At 46.0% G+C, this 20,734-nt stretch overlaps 1 protein-coding gene across 8 annotated transcripts in view; it reads right to left on the bottom strand.

Annotated features, from left to right (window-relative positions):
• HDAC4 (histone deacetylase 4) overlaps window positions 1–20,734 on the bottom strand; it is a 351,316-nt gene that overhangs the window by 286,129 nt on the left and 44,453 nt on the right. For all 8 annotated transcript variants that reach the window (XM_033229648.1, XM_033229654.1, XM_033229652.1 and 5 more), the window contains exon 2: window positions 16,887–17,127. In XM_033229648.1, coding sequence (XP_033085539.1) covers window positions 16,887–16,908 — 22 coding nt within the window. In that variant the 5' untranslated portion in view covers window positions 16,909–17,127. The remainder of the gene's footprint in view (window positions 1–16,886; window positions 17,128–20,734) is intronic.

The raw sequence follows: 20,734 nt of genomic DNA, 5'->3' as shown, positions 1-20,734 counted from the left end.
ATTCATAGATTAGAAGACTCCTAATAAACTGATTTCATATGCAAATCAATGGATCCTAATTGAGACCACAGCAGGTATTCTGTTGAAATTGAAAAGCTGATTTTAAAATTCATATGGAAATGCAAAGGGCTAAAAAGAACCAAGACAAGCTTTGAAAAGTTTTAAAAAGTGGAAAGACCCACATTATTAGATACTAAGGGTAACTGTAAATCTATTAGTTAGTTAAGACAGTGATGTATTGGTACACAGATATGCAAATAGACCAATAAACTAGAATAAAGTACAAAAACAGATCCATTTACATAATTTATTTGACTTATGACAAAGTTGCATTGGATAGCAGAGAAGAAAGGATTACTCTTTTAAATAAATACCGTTAGGCCAACTGAATTTCCAAATGGAAAAAGTAACTCTCAATCCCTACCTCACATCGTATTTTAAAAAAAAGAGAAATTCCCAGGGGATCATAGATCTAAATGAGTGATAGAACAATGATGTTTCTCAAAAATAATATATCTTCATGATCTTCAAATAGGCATAGATAAAACTATTAAATTGTACTATTAAAATTAAGAACATCTGTTCAGCCAAAACAAAACAAAACAAAAACACCATTAAGAAAGGGAAAAGGCTGCACGCAGACTTATAGAAAATAGCAACAAACAACAAAAAGCTCACTCATATCTAGTCTATAGAAATAGCTCCTACAACTCAGTAAGAAAAATAAAGACAAACCGATTTCTTAAATGAATAGAAAACTTATCTACCAAAGAGGACCTCTAGTTGGTCAATACACATATGAAAAGGTACTCAACATTTTTAGTAATTTGGGAAATACAAATGAAACTATAATAGTCAAAATGCAAAAGAATTATAATACCATGTATTGGCATGGACAGAGCAACATTCTATAGGTCAGAGTGTAAATTGGTACAATCAATTTTAAGATTGTTTGGCACACATACACCTTATCAAAAGAAATGCATACTTATATGAACCAATTGATATATACAAGAATGTTACAGTAGCATTATATGTAATTCCAAACTGGAAAGTACCAAAATGTCATCAGCAATTGAACCAATAAGTAATTTGTGATATGTTCATACAATGAAATATTACATATCCATTAAATGAAGAAACTACTACTATAAGCCACAGTACCAATAAATCTAACATATTGTCAAGTGAAATAATCCAGACAATAAAAATAAGTATTATATGATCTATATGATATTCAAAACCAGGGGAAACTCATGTTAGAAGCTAGAGAAGTGGTGAGAGTGAGGGTACAGTAACTGAGAGAGGACGCATACGGGCTTCTGGGTGCTAGGATGTCCCATTTCACGATCTGGGTAGCAGTTACAGGCATCTTCCTTTTGGGAGAGTTCATCAAGCTAAGCAGTCATGAATCCTGCACTTTCCTGGATGCCTATGATATTTCAGTTAAAAAGTCCACTTACACATGGGCGCTCTTCAAGGCCATATGTTTATAATAACAACAATGGAAAGGCTGAAAAACTCCCTGTCCACCAACAATGACTTCTTAAGTTAATGTAACACATCCATGCACAACCATAAAAAAAGAATCCCCAAAGGAAAAACTGTAAAAGCTAGGTGCTAAAGTAACTAACTACAGTATACAACCATTCATGAGCAAACATTAAGCAAAAGAGAGTATCTATAAATGTACTTCATTTTGTGAACTCAAAATTCTTGACAAATTTTATTAAAACTTGAGTAGACAGTAGAGAGAGCTGCCATATACCCTACCGATACCACCCGCACAGTCCCCGCTATTATTAGCATCCACCCGGAACCGATACTGACATTACTGTCATTAACTAAACTTCTAGAGTTTAGGATTTCTTGAAGTTTCCCACTAATGTCTTTTACTCCATTCCAGGATCCATCCAGGATCCCATGCAGGAATTCCACATCACACTTAGGTGTCACATTTCCCGAGACCCCTTCTGGTGGACAGTTTCTCAGAAGATGCCTGTTTCCGATGACCCTGGCATATCAAATGGGCCTGGCAAGAGTAGACTGTAGGATGCGTGTCTACTGGAATTTGTCTGATGTTTCTCTCATGGTTGGACCGGAGCTATGGGTTACTGAGAGGAAGACCACGGGGTAAAGTGCCACTCTCATCATATGAATTTATTTTTAAACACACAGACTAGAATTAACACACACCCACTCCACTAAACTGGTTTTACTGAACAGCAGGGTGTCACACAAACCGCTCCAAGGGAGGGAGTGGAGGAAATGGCAAAGCTCGGAGACACTGCTGTCAGGTGCATGTGAGACTCAGCTGTACTCACCGGTAAAATAAACGCTTTGGCTCCAGGAAGGCGGAAAATGTCCACTTTGAGAGAAACTTACACCCTGCATAAGCCACGAACTGGCAGGGGACTCCCACACCACCCATCTCACCAATACAAGCTCCATTCACAGAAAACTCCACTGCAAGCTGGTTATCGCTGCAAACTTCCTCTCTCTAACAGGAAGAAATCAGGACTCAAAGGAGTAAACAAAAGGAGGCCTAAATCTGGCAAAAGCGAGGAAATCAAACACTTCCATCTTAATCATATATTGCAGCGATGAGCGACCGAGTCAGATGGCCACTGCTGGGTTTGACATTTTGTGGCTCTTCCTTTCCTCTGAGCTCCCAATTTGCTTCCAAGAATGAGGATAAATTAACAGCACATCCACATATCTGACCAGAGCCAACTTCTGCTCCCAAACATACGGCGATGGGGGAGACAGGATGCACCCAAAGCGGCCCCTTGCTGTGCGTGACAAAGCTTTCCAGGAACAGAGTGAGCCAGGCAGGACAACCGGCTTCGGCTGAGATCTGCAGACTGGGCCCTGGCAGAATAAATGAGCGGACTGGACCCAGTCCAGGCTCGGGACAGGTTACAAATAGCAAGAGAACAAGAAATGCTGGCTTGTTTTTGTACACTGCTATCTCTTGGGGGATAGAGAGACACAGAAAAAGGGGAGAAAGAGGTGGATCTGGTCTGGAAATCTCAGGAAAGCCAGGCCATGCAGAAGACATCTCCCAGCACACCTAAAGCCAGAGAATCTGCAGCCTTGGAGGTGAGGCTCAGCCCCGCCCACCAGCCAGGTGCAGAGGCTGCTCAGAGAGCACAGGCAGGTACTCCAGACAAGCACAGAGAGACAACTCCACTCCCGGCTGGTTTGGTCCATGCCACCAGCTGGACGTGTTTTATCTCAGTCCCAAAATGCATGGTTTCTAAACCTCCCATGGCACCTCTCTCACCACTCAAAGCCAGTGCAGTGCGTTCCTGGAGGCCCGCGCAGCTTCCTCTCCACCTCTCTCACCACCCTCTAATACAACTGGGGCAACGGCAGCCTCTACTTGTTATCCTCTTCTCCCGCTCCCCTTCATTCCATCAGTGCCCCAAAATCCCTATTACAGGAGGCCTTGTCTGACCCCTGCAGCAGCCCGGTTATCCCTGAGATTCTCACACTGACCTTCGTCCAAACCCCCTGGTGCACACATCAAATGACATCTAATAAAACTGACACACTGAAAAACAGCTGCATCTGAGCTCAAAGTTTATTCATGCTGAGCTTTTAAAATCCAAAACTACCATTTGATGTTCAAAATTTAAATATCCACTATGTAAAAGAGGAAAAAATAAATTCCTATTATTTTTCTAAGGGAGTTCTCCAAATCCTCAGCAGCTGCCATGAGATTCCTATGGATTTTTATGTACAAAGTTTAGACTGACAGGACCACACTATTCAACGAGATTCTGAGCTCAGTCCATCCAGAAGATTCCATAAGCATCCAAGGCAGAAGTGAGATTCAGCCACTAACCACATTTCAAAAGCCACTGGTGGAAGATTCTGGAGCAGGTGTCACACGGGGTCCAGGGCCTCCAGGCTCCCACCCAAGGCTGAGGTTCTATCAAAAGCGTAGGTTCGGTTCCCCAGTGGCTGAGTTTTGTTTCCAGAGAGCATGTGTGTAAAACTGACTTGAAAGGTATCCAAACAAACTGTGAAAGCAGAGGTCATCTGTATTTAAGAAAACTATATATTTAGTTTACATAAAAGCAGAAAATACAGAATCTGGCTTTGAAGAAAACAATGGTAAAGATGTTATACTGACAAGCAATTTTAACCAATGTCTCTGAATGAATATAGCAACTCAGATGCATCGGCTACCTGCTGTTCCCGTCCACGTGAAGGCCGGCTGCCCTGCCCTACCCTTCCATCACAAGAGGGTCTGGGTTTTGCCTGGAAACACAGGGCTACCCCATTGCTCACTGTCCCAGTGAAGTCCTCTGCTCTGCCAATTTCTATCAGCTGCAGGGCCAGGTGCCGCCAGAAGGCAAACGCCAAAGCCAAGTATCTTTCTAAAGAAACAGGGCCTGATAAAAGGAAGCAACCCTAGCCCCAGGAGGCAATGGGCCCAGTCCGGGTCACCCCTGGGCACAGAGCCACCCCTGGGCAGTGATCTCCAAGCTCCTGCCCCTGCCCACTCCCCAGGTGAAGCCTAAATGCTCTGATCTAGACACAGGTGAGGAGCACTGAAGCCATGCTCTCTTGGGTGACGTGAGCAACTCAACGGAGACCTACATTGTTCTTTTTTTTCTTGAAGACAGTCCTGAAGTCTGAAATAACATCCCTCAGCAGAGCTTCAGAGCAGAATCATCCCAGAGAACCACACACGTGGCCCAGGGCACCCTGCAATCTCCTGGCTAAGGCATTAAAAACACCATCTCCTTAGAAAATGCAGTCCTTGAGGCCACACCCATGCAAATCAGTCCACCAAATCCACTCATAACAGCATCCATGTAACTTCCAAAGAAACGGAAACACTGATAAACACAAGAAACACCCTTCCCACATGTGATTCTCATGCATCAGGTCTTACAGACACGGAGAGTTCAAGGAAACCGCAGCCAAGAACCAAGAAAGCCACATCCACGCTCAGGCCAGGGCCACCGGGCCTTGTGACTGCTTCCCTCAGCAGAAGTGCTGGCAGCTAAGTAGGGAGACAACAAGACGTCCTAACAAAAAGAGGCTGGGGGCCTGACCACAAAGCGAGAAGAATGGGATGTGTCCCCACCCCAGATACGCTCCTAGTTTCTAACACATTCGGGCCAGGATGGTCCCTACAGTGGTTGGGGCATGGGGTCCTGCTGGTGCTGCTGCTCCCTCACCCCAGGACACCCCAGCTCTTCCCTGAACCTCGGCTACAGCAAGCCAGTCACAGAGCAGTGAGCTCAGCTGTTCACACTAGGCTGTGCAAGCATGGACATAGCCCCACCCTTGCCTTCCTGAACCATCAAGAAATTACGTTTTACCAAATCTTACTGAGGACTGGAGAAGAACAACATGAACCAAATCACAGACAGATGTAAAAGCAGAGAGACAATTCAACTGTTCTCAGAAGCTACAGAGGGGCCCCAGTGGGGACAGCCCCACTGAGCTCCAGCCTGCCACCCAAATGCCTGATGGTGCATCTCCTGAAGGCTGGGCTGCATGGGACAGAGGAGGACCATGGCGGGGTGTCAGCACTTCCAGGCTGGGTCCTCCACTGGCGCTGCTGCTTAGAGATGCCTCTGCACCCTTCCAGCTGTCAGACGGCCTCTGCGTCTTATCGTCCCGTTACAACAGGCTGGACGTGGAGACAGACACCATCTCTCAAAAGCAGCCTTTGGGGATGCTCACGTGTATGTTTGTATTCAGAAAAGAACCGCCTGCCTTGAATGAAGCATCTGCCTCCAAGCCACAGGGCTCCCCGTGCTGACCGCCACGGTGAGAGGACACCTGTGCCCTGCAGTCCTCGGCCCAAGCCCACCCCTCCAGGCCAGGCACCCTGGCCCCGTCCTGATGCTGCAAGACCAAGGATGAGAAGCCCACCAGAGATAAAGGGCACTGAAGATCTGACTCCCCCTTCGGCAGTCACACCCTAGTCCCTGTCACTCAGAAAACTGGGCTCACTGCAGCACCCACTAAACATCTCTAACAGGATCCTAACCTCCCATCTCCACCATCATCAGAGCCACCGTTACCATCAAGGACTCAGCTTTCAACATGTACAATGCATCAGGCACTACAAAAACTAAAACTCCTCATCTCTCTGGTTTACCAGTGAAAACCTCTGCTTTCCATGTCTCCAGTTTCCCCTAGGACCTCTTCAAATGTTCTAAAACTCTTTTTATCCACTGGTACATCAGAAAGAAAAAATTAACCTTGCCTTCCTCCCCGATCCTTTCACGAAAACAAGGCAGTGCTGTGGAAGCACATGAGAGAGAGATGTGGGGCGAAGGCCGCCTTTGCTCCTGCACAGCCACGTGGAGACTGCAGGTGTTCCGGCAAAGACAGGGCCAGGCAGCACCTCGGCAAGCCTGCGGCAGGACGGTGTGTGCTGTGCGGTGTCAGACCAGGATGACAAGACAGGGCTGGAAGAATCAGCCCCAACTGATTTGGATTCAGTCCATGTGAAAACGAAGAGCATCAAGAATTCTGCATCACACTACCTAATAGGGAGGAAGGAATTCCCATCAATACGGCCTTCCCCTAGATGTGAAGAGGTGAGAAAGGCTTCAGGACAACACACGGAAACCCTAAGTGTACTCAGAACAGACTCCACAGCCTTGCCTGACACTCTGACAGCATTTCACAAACCCTACTGAAACAAGTCACTGAGAAACACAGTGCTAATAAACATCCAATTTCTACATATTTCCTAGGCTAACTCATAGATATTTAAAAAGGAATATACTTGGCTATGAATGCAAACTAATTGAAAGAAAACCGTTAGCTCTTATAATGAAACGTATTCTCTTGGCTTTAGTTAGCAGCTGCTGTGGTCTGACTGCTGGTGTCCCCCCCAAAATTCATGTACTAAAATCTAATACCCAATGTGATAGTATTAAGAGGTGGGGCCTCTGGGGAGCAATTAAGTTATGGACTCTCAGGAACAGGATTAGTGCTCTTATTAAAGAGGTTCAAGTGAGACCCCTCACCCTTTCCAACAGGTGAGGACACAGCAAGAAGGCATCATCTATGAAGCAGAGAGCAGCCCTCACCAGACACCAAGTCCGCTAGCACCTTGATCTTGGACTTCCCAGCCCCTAGAACTGTGAGCAAGAAAATTCTGTTATTTACATATCATCTACCCTAAAGTATTTTATGATAGCAGGCTGAACGAATGCAGACATCACCTAAACAACCAGATTATGGATGCAATCTTCTAAGAAAATGGTCTAAACATTTAAAATTTAAAATTTTTTTAAAAACTGGCCCCAATCACAAAACTTCTTTTAGGGAAAAGCTCTGAAGACAACGGCTTCACAATAACAAACCCTGACATCTCAAGTGGATACAAACTCAAAGAGTTCATTTGAACCTTGGAGAATGTAGTTATACACAGAAAACAAACTCCCCCAGTTAATGACCATCACTAAATGAACATTAAGACACGCAGACCAACTTTACCTCATTCTTTATAAATGCTATTTCAAATGGAACAAAAATAAGTACATTTAGGTCATTAATGTATTTTGTAAAAAACAAATAAGCTACAGTAAGTTTTACTACTCCTTTTGAACGTCCAGAGTCTTGGTGAAAGCTAGGAAGTGATAGTCATCTTGAACACTGCGTTTCAAGGTAAAATCCCAGGAGCTCTACAGCTGCATGTCAGCGCGGAACCACACTGGGTCCTGAGTCCGGGTTGTAGCACGGAAGGAAAGGCAGCAAGGGGACGAGGGCAGAGATGGAGGACAGTACAGTGAGGGCTGAGGGAGACGAGGGAGCCTGGGGTCCAGTGCGAACAAAGCCACCAAGAGCCAGCCAGGCTCAGGACCCTCACAGACAACCAAGAGCCCGCAGGCCCAGCATCGTCTTGAAGGGAAACAGCCGCCTACGCTCTCCAGGGCACTCCCAAAGGCCTGGCCTATGCGCCTCGGTCTCCGAATCAGCTGTGCTCCCTGAGAGGCAGAATTTGTCTTTTCTATTTGTATTTGTTTTCCTAAAAAGGGGGACGGAGAGAGAAGCAAACATGAAAATAACGCCCCAAGGCCTCCGTCCCCACCACTGCGTATCACTCCTAAAGGGCCAGCACTCCCAGTGTCTTATTGATTAGGTGGCTGAAAGCAAACCAGTTTAAAAACTCAAGGTCAGATATAACTCAAAAAAGTTTAGGTATATGCCTCAGTTGATTTTTGTCTTAATTTTAATTTCTTAAAATTAACTGTAATTTTCATTATAATTTTCCCCAAAGTGCCCATTTTTTGCGATGTTCTCATGAAATAAACAAAGGGAAGGATGCCAAGTGACCACAACATGAAAGCTTCAGCCCAAATCTCAGAGTTCGCTTGGTTATGCAAATCACCCAGTCACTCCTTCAGTCCCAACATTCTAAGGACTGGCAAAGAGAGCTCAGAGAAAGTTCACAAAAAGACAGAGGACGGACAGATAAAGTTCCCTGATGGCAAAACCCACGCTCATCGAAACCAACTGTGATACAAAGCCTGTGTTGCAGGACAGGGCCCCAGACGGCAGGGCAGGACCGGCACGAGGCCCACCAACCCTCCTCGCAGGGCTGTTTCAGCCTCAGCAACTTTCTGGGGGACAGCCTCCCTTGGCCTCCACATCCCTCAGGGGGCTTCCATGCCCAGCCCAGCCCTCTCACGGCATGAACCACACTGGACCAGGATGCCTGCTGCCCCGCCTGCCCTGGCCAGGGAGCTCACACAAGCAGAGAGGCTCGATGCCTCCCAGGTCCCAGGCGCACAGTGTTCTGCCGCAGGGAGGTGCGTGCTCCTTGAGGGCAGGTGACCAATTCTAGCGGTGCCAGATCGGCCTCTGATGTGCTGCCCAGCCTCAGCCTACCTAAGCACTCAATAGCAGTAACACTGGTTTCCTCATCTACAAAACAGAAATAACGTGTCCAGCTCATGTCACAGGCTATATGCAAGCACAAATGAAGTAGCAGCAAAGCAAACCTCAGAACAAACCTGCTGTTCATTGCGTTCTCTTAAACGCGCAGAGGGGTTGACTTGGAGCAAGCAAGTCATCAAGGTTGATGTATTATTATGATGAGTTTTGAACACCTATGGTCAAGGAGAGCCAGACCTTTGACGGCAGTAGCTCCTGCCTCACACAGCCTGGCACCCAGAGGCAGCCACGCACCTGCACACCTGTCCACGTGCGACCTGCCCCCACCACCGGGTGCCTCAATCACAGCCTTTCTGTTCCCCGCCAAGCTGTGCTCAATGGTTTCTAATGATTCTCACACCGAGTTTTCTATGTCAAATACATACTGGGAGTTCATTCTTAAATTTCAATATCATTAATCATCCAACATTCAGCATCTCAGAACTCAGAAATTTGCATTTCTACAATAGTGGCTTTGAAAAAGGGACACAAATGCAAATGTTCCACAAACTGTGTAAGAATTTCCAGAGAATTGCCAAAACAAACCATCAATGCTCCATTGACAGTGAATTTTCTGAGCTCTTCAGAATGACTGAGTACTCGTGATTTTTAAAAGACAAAACACAATTTGAGGATCAAAAAAAAAAAGTAGGTTGAAAAATAAGTCCTTGACTACATGATTTCCAGAACAAACCTTGACTGATTAAGATCCCAGATAATGATGGCATGGAGAATCCAGGCTAGTGACAATCTGAGAGCTGCAGACGCCCCGTGCCGGGTGGCTGGGAGGATGCACATTCAGACAGGCGGTGCTGTGCGTCAGAAAACGTACACAAGTATTTTTGAAACCTTTCCTTTAGAAAGTGGAAGCAAGCGGTACATGAGGATCAAAAGCATTTCTCACCCCAACATCAGCCTGAACCATTAAGGCATTTCCATTGTCCTTCTCTAAAACCTCCAGCGGATGCAGGGCTGGTCTACTCTCCCATGTTCTCAGGGCTCAATCTCACTCCCTCCTACCCAGAACCCTCAGGGCTGCCCATTGCAGGGGCCATGAAGACGCTCTTCTCCAGCTGGCACCAGGCGTGCTCTCAGGCCCTGTCTCCGTGTCCGAGCTCCCCTGGACTCCTGCCAGCTGGCTTGCACCTGCTGCCTGCACACCCCCTCCTCCTGGGGGCCCTCTTGGGCCTCCCACAAAGCCACTCTCAGCTCCCAGGCTTTCTCATTACCTCCCGCCACCCTGTTTCTGAGCAAGGGTCATGCTCAGAATCTGCAACCCACCTGCGACCAGAAGCTCAGAATCAATGTCTTGGGTTAACTGCAGGTCTTCAAAATTCCTTTTCTGCCTCTTAAAACTTTGTAGTATTGCTGGCCGGGTACAATGGCTCATACCTGTAATCCAGCACTTTGGGAGGCCGAGGGGGCAGGATTGCTTGAGTCCAGGAGTTGGAGACCAGCCTGGACAACATGGTGAGACCCAGTCTCTACAAAAAATTTTAAAAGTTAGCTGGGTGTGGTGGCATGCACCTGTGATCCCAGCTACTAGGGAGCCTGAGGTAGGAGGATCGCTGAAGCCCAGGAAGCTGAGGCTGCAGTGCATACCACCACACTCCAGCCTGGGCGACAGCAAGACCCTAACACACACACACACATTCAAAGCACACCCTGTGTAAAACACAACACTCTCAACCCTGTCTAAAAAACACACACTCCCTGTCTAAAACACACACACTCTGTCTAAAACACACACATGTCCTAACACATACACACACACCTTAACACACACATCCTGTCTAACACACACACACACACACACACAACACACACACACACCGTCTCAAACACACATCCGTCTCATGCACTCACCCAACACACACACACATACACACCCTGTCTAAAACACACACACTCTGTCTAAAACACACATACACACACACCTTAACACACACATCCTGTCTAACACACACACCCATACTTTAACATACAGTCTAAAACACACACACACCCTAACACATACACCACACCCTAAAACACACAAATACACCCTAACACACACACACGCACAGACCATAACACACACACCCCTGTCTAAAACACACATACACACACACCTTAAAACACACATATCCTGCCTAAATACCCATACCTTAACATACAGTCTAAAACACACACACACCCTAACACACACACATGCATACACACACACACACCATAACATACACTCGTCTAAAACACACACACCCTAACACATACATACCCTAACACACACACACTCTAAAACACACACATACCCTGACACACACACCGTCTAAACACATAGCCTAACACACACACAAACAGCCTGTCTAAAACCATCACACACCCTAAAACACACACATGTCCTAACACATACACACACACCCTAACACACACACATCCTGTCTAAAACACACACACATCCTAACACACTCTCTCACACCCTAACACACACACCCTATGTAAAACACACACACCCTAACACACACACATCCTATCTCATACACACCCTGTCTAAAACACACACATAACCTGTGCAAAACACACACCCACCCTAACACATACACATTGTGTCTAAAACACAAAAACACCCTCACACACACACACACACACACACACATTCTTTGTGGTATTCCTGAAACAGTCAACCATTGCAGAGCATTAAATGCCATAAAAATGCATCTTTATGAGATCATTTCTATATTAAAATTGTTATTATGTTATATATATTAAAATTATTATATTAAAATAGAATAATCTTGGCAGCCACAATGGTTAAAATAAACAAATTCAAGATCACATAAAGTTAGGGCAGAACGTGAGGACTGGAAGCACCCCCAGAGCGAGAGCCTTCTCCCTGGGACTCACAGGATTAACACTTAACAGTGGTTTGAAGCAATCGGGTTACCATGAACTCACTAATTACCAAGTTATTGTTGACAGAGACTTTTTAGCTGCTTTTGTGTGGATGGGGTAGTTCAGACTGAACAGGATATTAAGAAATCATAGAATGGCCCAAATTAAAACACTGATCTTAAATTACACAAGTTTCCCACAAAATCCTTTTTTTTATTATTTTTTATTTTTTACTTTTTATGAGACAGAGTCTTGCTCTGTCAGCCAGGCTCCAGTGCAGTGGCACAATGTCGGCTCACTGCAACCTTGCCTCCCTGCAATCTTACCTCCCGGATTCAAGCGATTCTCCTGCCTCAGCCTCCCAAGTAGCTGAGACGACAGGTGCGCTGACCACCATGCCTGGCTAATTGTTGCATTTTTAGCAGAGACGGGATTTCACCATGTGAACCAGGCTGGTCGCGAACTCCTGACCTCAAATGATCTGCCCACCTTGGCCTCCCAAAGTACCAGGATTACAGGTTTGAGCCACCACGCCTGGCCACTTATTTTGTCTTGAACTCAACATTATATTACCCGTACCTCGCATCCAGATTCCAGAAGCGAGAGGATGCTCCAATTACCCGCCACTGCCTGCTCGACCAGCTTCCTATTGAGAGCATCATCCGGGTGACACAGACACGTCCCGGCAAATCCACTGCGGGGCTCCTTGACACTGAGAACATTTCTGGGCAAGACTTTCTCTAGGCACAAACGTTCCAGAAGGGAAAGTAAATGACACTGGAGGGACAGGTAGTGTTAAGTGGGTGGCCAAGTAACAACGTCTGCCTTTGCTGCTGGCCAGTCAAGTCGCCAGTATCCTAAGCCTTTAACCATAAGAAAAGACAAGGACAGTGACTTGGGGAACTGGCCTTGGAGGAAAACAAGCGAATGGGAGGAAAAAGGAGCCTTGGCTTGTCCTGCCAGCAGGCCCCTGTAGGCTTCCCGTCCACGCTCCTGGTTTCATGCCGGGGACTTGGCTTCAGGGCAGAGGCTCTGTGCCCTGCATGGCGCATCCCCACAGGGAGGGTGTGGAGGGCTGGCCGGGCAAGGGGCGTAAGGCTCCAGGGCCGCCTTTCAAAGGAGAGCTCTTCCAGGCTAAGTCAATCCAGTTCTTTCCTCAGGGCGCTCACATCATTAGAAATCGTTATTTAGAGCAATAAAATCCCAGCAGTTAAGCAGCTTTGACGTCAGAGAACCAGGGCCTGGCTCTGGCAAAGTTCAGTGGGAACGGCAATAAAACCGTAACACAAAACTCACCAGCAGCAGACGACTTTCCCAGAACACAGGGCGAGGAGAGCCATGCACGCTGCACTAGAAGGGCACTTCATCATCAGGGCAAAGCCAAGTCATACTACAAATGTGAGAGGGGGCCCACGGGCGGCTGGACTCCCCCAGCCCGGCCTGCCCAGGGAGTGAGCGGCAGCATGGTCACCCACACCAGGCCACACAGGAGCAGAGTCCCATGCCAGGGATGGGCAAGGGTGAGCCAAGCAGGCAAGAGTGAGCCGGGTAGGCAGGGCGAAGGACAGGGCCAGCCAGCAGAGGACGGCACAAGAGACGCATGGAGGGAGGGGAGGTACGGCCAGGCAGGCCCCGAGCACCGCGTTGCCCGGTGATGGCAAGGCAGCCCAGGACCCGGCTCCTTGGCTCAAGGAAAAGGAACAGTGGTTCCATGGCTGTGCTCTGACACACCTAGAAATTTCCCGCTCAAGACAGCAGACTGAATCCTTCAGTATTAATGATTTCTCTTCTTCCCAAAACCCACTAAAGTGATGAAAGACAAGATTGGAAAGCACTTCCAGCAATGCCTGGCAGTGGACGAACAGGTGCATCAGCTGACAAGAAACACAGAGGAACTTCCCGAAACTAGAGTTCTCTGGGGATGGAGCTGCTGGGGAAGCCACACCAGCAAGTGGGCCTCGCATGGGAGGGAGGGCACAGATCAGGGCAAGCCCCATCCCCGGCCTGAGACATGGACACAGGCCGCTGGGCCACCAGCCAGTGTGTGCGTGTGGTGGCACGTGCGTGTTTTGGCACAAGGGGTCTTGCCGCCCAGGGTCCTCTGGGAGGAAGGGCAGACACGTCAGGGAAAGATGATAGTGGACAGGGCATAGGAGGCAGCCAGCGGACTTCAGGCCCCAGGCAAACCACCCCAGCTGCACCCTCCCCACAGATGGAGAGCAGAGAACGGGCTGGGCCGAGGGGTAGCCCTGCCCTCGCCAGCGCGGCCTGTCTTCAGCCTCCGACCCACTGAGACAGAGAATGGAGAGGCCGTGGGTGGTAACGAGGCGCACACAACCCAACTCCCAGGGGCAGGACAGGCCCGGGCAGGCCGGTGATCAAACTGAACTGCAGCGGCTGAAATTCCCACAGAAAAGGCCAAACCCAGCACCCTGCGGTTTCCAGAGCTGAGCCTCAACAGCCTGAAAAGGTTAGAGACAAGTGGATGGAGAAATATTTGTTAGCCAAAAGAAACCAAGGGTAGAAATACCTCATGAAACACTGTAAGCTGTTGGTCAAAGAAACATTAAACAAAGAGAAATATATTGTATTTTGATAAGAGAGCTGATCTACCAAAAGAACAGTCATTAATTTTTAAGCATTGAAGAAAACATTGAACTATATACAGCAAAAAATGGTTATTAATGTAAAAAGAATATTACAAAACTATAATCACAGTAGAAAAACACACTTTTCCAAGAAATCAAGCAGACAGAAAAAAATAAGCTATACTGATTTAAATAACGAGTTAATACATAAATAAAATAACATATAAAGCATACATATCCTCCTATATATAAATAAAATATATATAAATGAGAGAACTTTTTTTTTTTGAGACGGAGTCTCGCTCTGTCTCCAGGCTGGAGTGCAGTGGTACCATCTTGGCTCGCTGCAACCTCTGCATCCCGGGTTCAAGCGATTCTCCCGCCTCAGCCTCCTGGGTAGCTGGGACTACAGGCCTGCGCCACCACACCCAGCTAATTTTTGTATTTTTAGTAGAGATGGGGTTTTACCATGTTAGCCGGGATGGTCTCGATCTCTTGACCTCGTGATCCTCCCACCTTGACCTCCCAAAGTGCTGAGATTACAGGTGTGAGCCACCGTGCCCGGCCAAGAACTTTAAATACAATATTGATATATACATATAGATGTCTTTAGGCTAAAACAAAATCATAAGAGCATACTTTCTCTTCAAATGCCTGCGGAGTATGTACAAATTATGATTATGTGTACACCAAGTCATACAAAAATATGCACCCCCATTAAAATAATCAAGTGAGCTCAAACAATAATTTTCCCCAGCACACTGACAAAAATGAAAGAGACTGAACCTGCCCAGTGCTGCTACAGCACAAAGGAAAAATATGCATCCTCTTACACTGGAATTAGGAAGATCAGCTGGAACGAGGCTTCTGGAGCAATCTGACAGTAAACCCAATGCTGTTTTTAAGTGCATGGGCCCGCTGACCCAGCTTCCACTTCCTGGAACTTGTCTAGTAGTGATACTTAGAAGTTTACAAAATATATGTATAATAATTGTTTGATGCCAATTTGGGATTGGTACAAACACGGCTACAATCACATAAATATCCATTCGCAAGGGATCAAAAAGAGCAAGTTATAGTTACACACATACTGATACCAAAAGATGCTTATAACACATTAAAATGGACAGAATGTAAAACATAGGGCCCTGCATATAGAATTATACTCTATGAAAATGCTCACACACACAACACTATGTTTAGACACAGAAAAAAGATACGCTCTCACCCAATAGCCGCCTGGTGCAGGAGGGAGACAGCCAGCTCCACTCGATGTCTGCTTAGACGCTTTGATCCACAGCGCTTAATTTTGTCTTGGAATCATCATAAACCATTTCTTTACATCAGTCAATACATAAACAATTTAACTCAATAAAACTTCCATGTCTAAAAAAACCTGGAATCCTGCCCTCTGGAATTTTCAGACAAAGCCGATTCCACCCAGGGAAAGATGTGTGTAAGCGTTCCAGGCAATCTCAAAGAGAGTGACCCAGACCCTGAGCCTCTGCCTCTGCTCTAAGGAGCTGAACCCACAGCCAAGGCTAACAGAGCCAAGCATCTGTCCAGTGGCCACCGTCTTCTCTCTCAGGTGGACGCAAGACAGAAGTCGATGGCTAAGTGCCCTTGAAGGCCACGGTGCGCTGGAAGTGGCAGGAGGCTAGGCAGCACAGGAGTAGCTGTGCAGGAGCCCCACACTCAGGCAGGTCGGTCGTGGGCCTCAAGGTCTCATTACGGCGCAGGGTGACTTTCCGAGGACAGACAGTGTGAAGTCGTAAATGGACGGGCCCATGACATGCTTCGGTGACTTTCCGAGGACGGACAGTGTGAAGTCGTAAATGGACGGGTCCATGACATGCTTCTGAAGCTCAGAGCAGGACAGGCTTGCTCCCCAATCCCGTGGGCCCCCGACCTGCCTGCTCTGTGACCTCAGGTAAGTTCCTTCTTCCCTCCAGGCCTGAGATGATCTGGGGCTGTACTAAATGCATATAGAATTATACGTAAAATGCTGAGCGCAGCCTCTCACAGAGGCACTCAAACACCAGGAGCAACCATGGCCACCAACTGAATGGGAACATGAGCTTCTTCCCAGGTAGCCCAGACGCGCGGTCGGAGGAGCACTCCCACCCCTCACACAACCCCTCATAAAATAACAAAGACACTGGGCAAGAAACCAGCTCTCCACATCACAACCTAACCTTTAAACATCACCCTCGTCAAAAAGCACTTCTCTCCTGGCAGCGACAAAACCTGTATGCCACTCAAGTCAGCCTGCAAACCAGGGCCGCAGACTTGACTCCAGATCCTCCCAGGTTTTATCATTCTTCTTTCACCAAGAGGAAGAAGAAACCATCCATTCTGCACTGTGTGCTGTCAAAAACCAACGGTGACCACTATCAAGAAAAACAAAAGTCTCGAATTCAGAAAGCAAGCTGCAGCCACAAGAAATTCTACTTTGGGAAAAGAAAGCCCCACTGTGTGCCCAGAGAAGAAAAGACCAGGCCTTACCTGGATGGCTTTGGGAGCTCATTGCTGGCAACGTCCACTCCTTTAAGTGATTCGAAATGGCTCAAAATTTCCACAGAAACGATAGCTCCAGTGAGCTCCGAACTCCCACCAACACATACAAGTACCGGGACAGTCAGGGCTGGGTCACAGACGTTCAAACGCAGAGCCTCACCGGCAAGGTCTCATGAGCCAGGTAACCCACAAGGAGAGCAGAGGCGTCTGCTGGCTTCTGCAGATGAACCTGCAAGGTTAGAAGAAAAGAGACTGGAGTTACAACACGGAAGTTCCGATCTGGAAAACAACATCCAACTAGGGAAATGATGACTTCCTTTTTTTTTTTTTGAGACAGAGTCTTGCTCTGTCTCCCAGGCGGCAGCATAGTGGCACAATCTGGGCTCACTGCAACCTCCACCACCCCCACAATCCTGGGTTCAAGCAATTCTCCTGCCCCAGCCTCCCAAGTAGCTGAGATCACAGGTGCCCGCCACCAGGCATGGCTAATTTTTGTATTTTTAGTAGTTGATACGGGGTTTCACCATGTTGGCCAGGCTGGTCTCGAACTCCTGACCTCAAGTGATCCACCCACCTCAGCCTCCCAAAGTGCTGGGATGACAGGCGTGAGCCACCATGCCCCACCAACTTCCTTCTTTATCCTTGTTCTGACCAAGGACTGATAGAACAGTTCATATGGAATCATTTCTACAAATACGAGCAGCTGGGATTTTTGTTAGTAAATCACAGGCATGTAAAAATGCCTCTGGAGAGCTGGGTTTCTCGGCCTCAGCACCACTGGGACTTTGGTCTGTGTATTCAGTTGTTGGGGTAGGGCTGCCATACACATTATAAAACATTCAGTAGGATCCTGGGCCTCCACACACCAGATGCCAGTAGCATCTTCCAAGTCATGACAACCAAAAATGTCTCCAGGGAGTGCCAAAGGTCCTCTTGGGGACAGTATCATCCCCTGGTTCAAAATCTCTGATCTAGAGACAGCTTCCTTACTCATTCCAGAAGTTTCCCCAACATTAGGCTTTTGAGAGGAACCAGAGTATCTTCCAATTAATATAAATGTATTCTAAGTTATATTAGCTTATGAAATAAATATGAAATAAAATGTTTTAAAAGAAAAATCACTTTCAGCACATTCCCACTACAGAATGTCATTACTGCACACTTGCGTCAGCCTCGATCCATAGACATTCATATTCACAATGTCTGCGTAATCACAGAATTCTAAAGTCCGCATTCCTCACGTAACATGATAACCTAAAATAGTTCCCTCATGTTTCTGTCTTCGTAATGACAGTTTTTTTTTTTTTCATTTTCTGCTTATAAAAACAATACATGCTCATCACAGGCAAGTATTTAAAAAGTCATCCATGATGCCATCACACAGAGACAAGCCCTCGGTAACATTCTGACATGCTTCCTTGCCATTGTTTTTCTTTGCCTTTTGCCCATACGAACCTCTAATGATACAGTTGTCTGCCATGTTCTCTGGGCTGATATTAAAGCCAGGCATTTTCCAATGGCATTAACAATACCTGGTAAGCTTCGTTTTGAAGGGCTGCTTCCTATCCCATGTGTGATAGACAGCTGCCCCGCCCCACTTCAGGAGCTTCGGATGAGCCTGATGCTCCCAAGGAAGTGTCAGGCCAAAGACTGGCATGTGACACCAGCTGAGCTCGTCCAGTTCTCTTTCCAAGGCCTACTTCTTCAATAGATCAGTCACTAGATGAACCCAAAAGAGACAAGTCTCAGAACTCCTACCACTGAGAGTCCCTGGCTGATCCCAGCTCAAGTGCTTCTGTGTTCATCTTTCTTTAAAACTGTGACAAATTCCTTTTCTTAATTAGTCTAGAATTTTTTTTTTGCCAATGAATTGCTTATAACCAAAGAACTCGAACCAATTCATCACGTAAAGAATCAGCCCAGCCCCCAAGGCTGTCTATCTAGATGCTTTCCAATTTTATGTTCATTGTATCTACAACTCTGATTAATATCTTCATGACTGTTGTTCTGTATCTGGTTATCTCCTTAGGAACAACAATGACTTATTTGTCTTCAGGGTCAGAATGTTTATTCATCTCTTGGTTAGAAAGAGACATTTTCTTGAAGGGAATGTAGATGGCACATTTTGCAAACCCTCACAAATCTCAGATGACAGTATCCTTCACACAAAAAAACATCTTGGCTGGGTATAAAAATCTTGGATCAGAAATACGCCCCCCTCAAATCTTTGGATGTCATTCCCCCCTCAACATTGTAGAGAAGTTTAAGTCCAGCTCAACCACAGCTTCTTTCCAGGTAAAACTTTGGGGGCTGAGTCTTAATGTTGTGATTGTTGCCATTTCCTTCCGCCTGGAATCTACTAGCATTTTTTTTCTTGAATCTTAAAATTCAAAAATGTTGTCAGAAGATACATAAGAGTCTTTTATTTTGTTCAAAATATGACTCTTTCAACAAATTTAAGTCTTCTTTCTGCTCAGGAAAATGCTCTTCAATTACGTCATTGATTATTATTTTTGTTAAACTTGTTCTGGCTTCTTCAGAGTTCCTATGCTGTTTGGCTGAAGTCTCCCCATCAGATCTGGCCTGTTTCACCGGTGACACATCTGTTGTTTATTCTGCATTCCCAGGCAGCCTCTCAAGTATGTCCTTCACTTCACTGCTGCTATTTTCCACAATATCCACTTTACTCCTTATGGTTTCAAATACAGATTTTAACTAAGCCATGAACTCTTTGTTCTCAACCACTTCCCTTTAAACTCATCCCATCATCTTCTCCCTCGGCCTAGTCCCTCCTCATGCATCACCTTCTGTCTCTCTTTGTTGAGTCAGGTCTTTTAGCCAAAGTCTTTTGAAAATATTTTTTCCTGATTTAATTTCATTTTCAGAGGCATATTCTTCTGCACTTTAGCATATTTCCCTCTTCCACACATTCTGGGATACCTTTTTTTTTTTTTGGACAGGTCCAAAGGTGAGGTTTGTTTCTGTTTATTTATCCTCAAATAAGAATAAGCTCTAGTCCAGACCTGAGGATTGCCAAGAGGCTATGTGTGCTCACTTATACCCTGTTCTGTGTTCACTTTAACACTGGTCAGTTATGCTCCTCAAAGCTACTGTTCTGGCAAGCTGACATGCACAGTTCCCAGCCAAATGTCCAGTGTCTAGCAAGGTTTCACCTAACATCGCACTGACAGCTAGAGACGGATTCTTCTCCCAACTGCGGATTCAACAGAACACAGGCGTTTCCACTATAATAGAAATGTTTTGGAAGAACCTCATGCTCTTGCAAAACTGTATACGAAAAACACAAGGGCTTATCTAAAAAAACAGAAAAGTTGCAGTAGACTATTCAAAACTATGCTATTTCATCACCAAGGTATTACAAAAATTAATAACTCAAGAAAAACATGACACAGTTTAAAAATCTATCTATCTATCTATCTAATAGTCCTAATAAACATCCAGTAAACTTAGAAATTTACCTTTTAAAAAGGTGAAAACAGTTTGATGGAACAGTAAAAGGAAGAATTAAAGCATTAAGTCATAGAATCAGGGACAGATAAACCCAACTATATCAGTGAGCATATCAAACTGTCTGAACACCCCATTTAAAGGGCAGGGGTTGTCAGACTGGATAACAAAGCAAGACCCCACTTTCCCAGAGTATAAAGAGGAATCTTGTGAGGAAGACTAAAAAGCATTTGGAGAGAGGAGGCTATGTGTTTTATAAGGTACAATCCATCTTCCCCAAGCACTATACACCCAACTATGTGCTGCTTACAAGGAATCTATCTTAAGTTATGTTCAAAATACACAAACAGATTAAAAGATGGACAAAT

Source organism: Trachypithecus francoisi, unplaced genomic scaffold, assembly GCF_009764315.1.
Source record: "Trachypithecus francoisi isolate TF-2019V2 unplaced genomic scaffold, Tfra_2.0 Lachesis_group13, whole genome shotgun sequence".
NCBI lineage: Eukaryota > Metazoa > Chordata > Mammalia > Primates > Cercopithecidae > Trachypithecus > Trachypithecus francoisi.
Note: the sequence above shows the minus strand (reverse complement) of the source record. Positions and strands in the feature narration are given on the sequence as shown.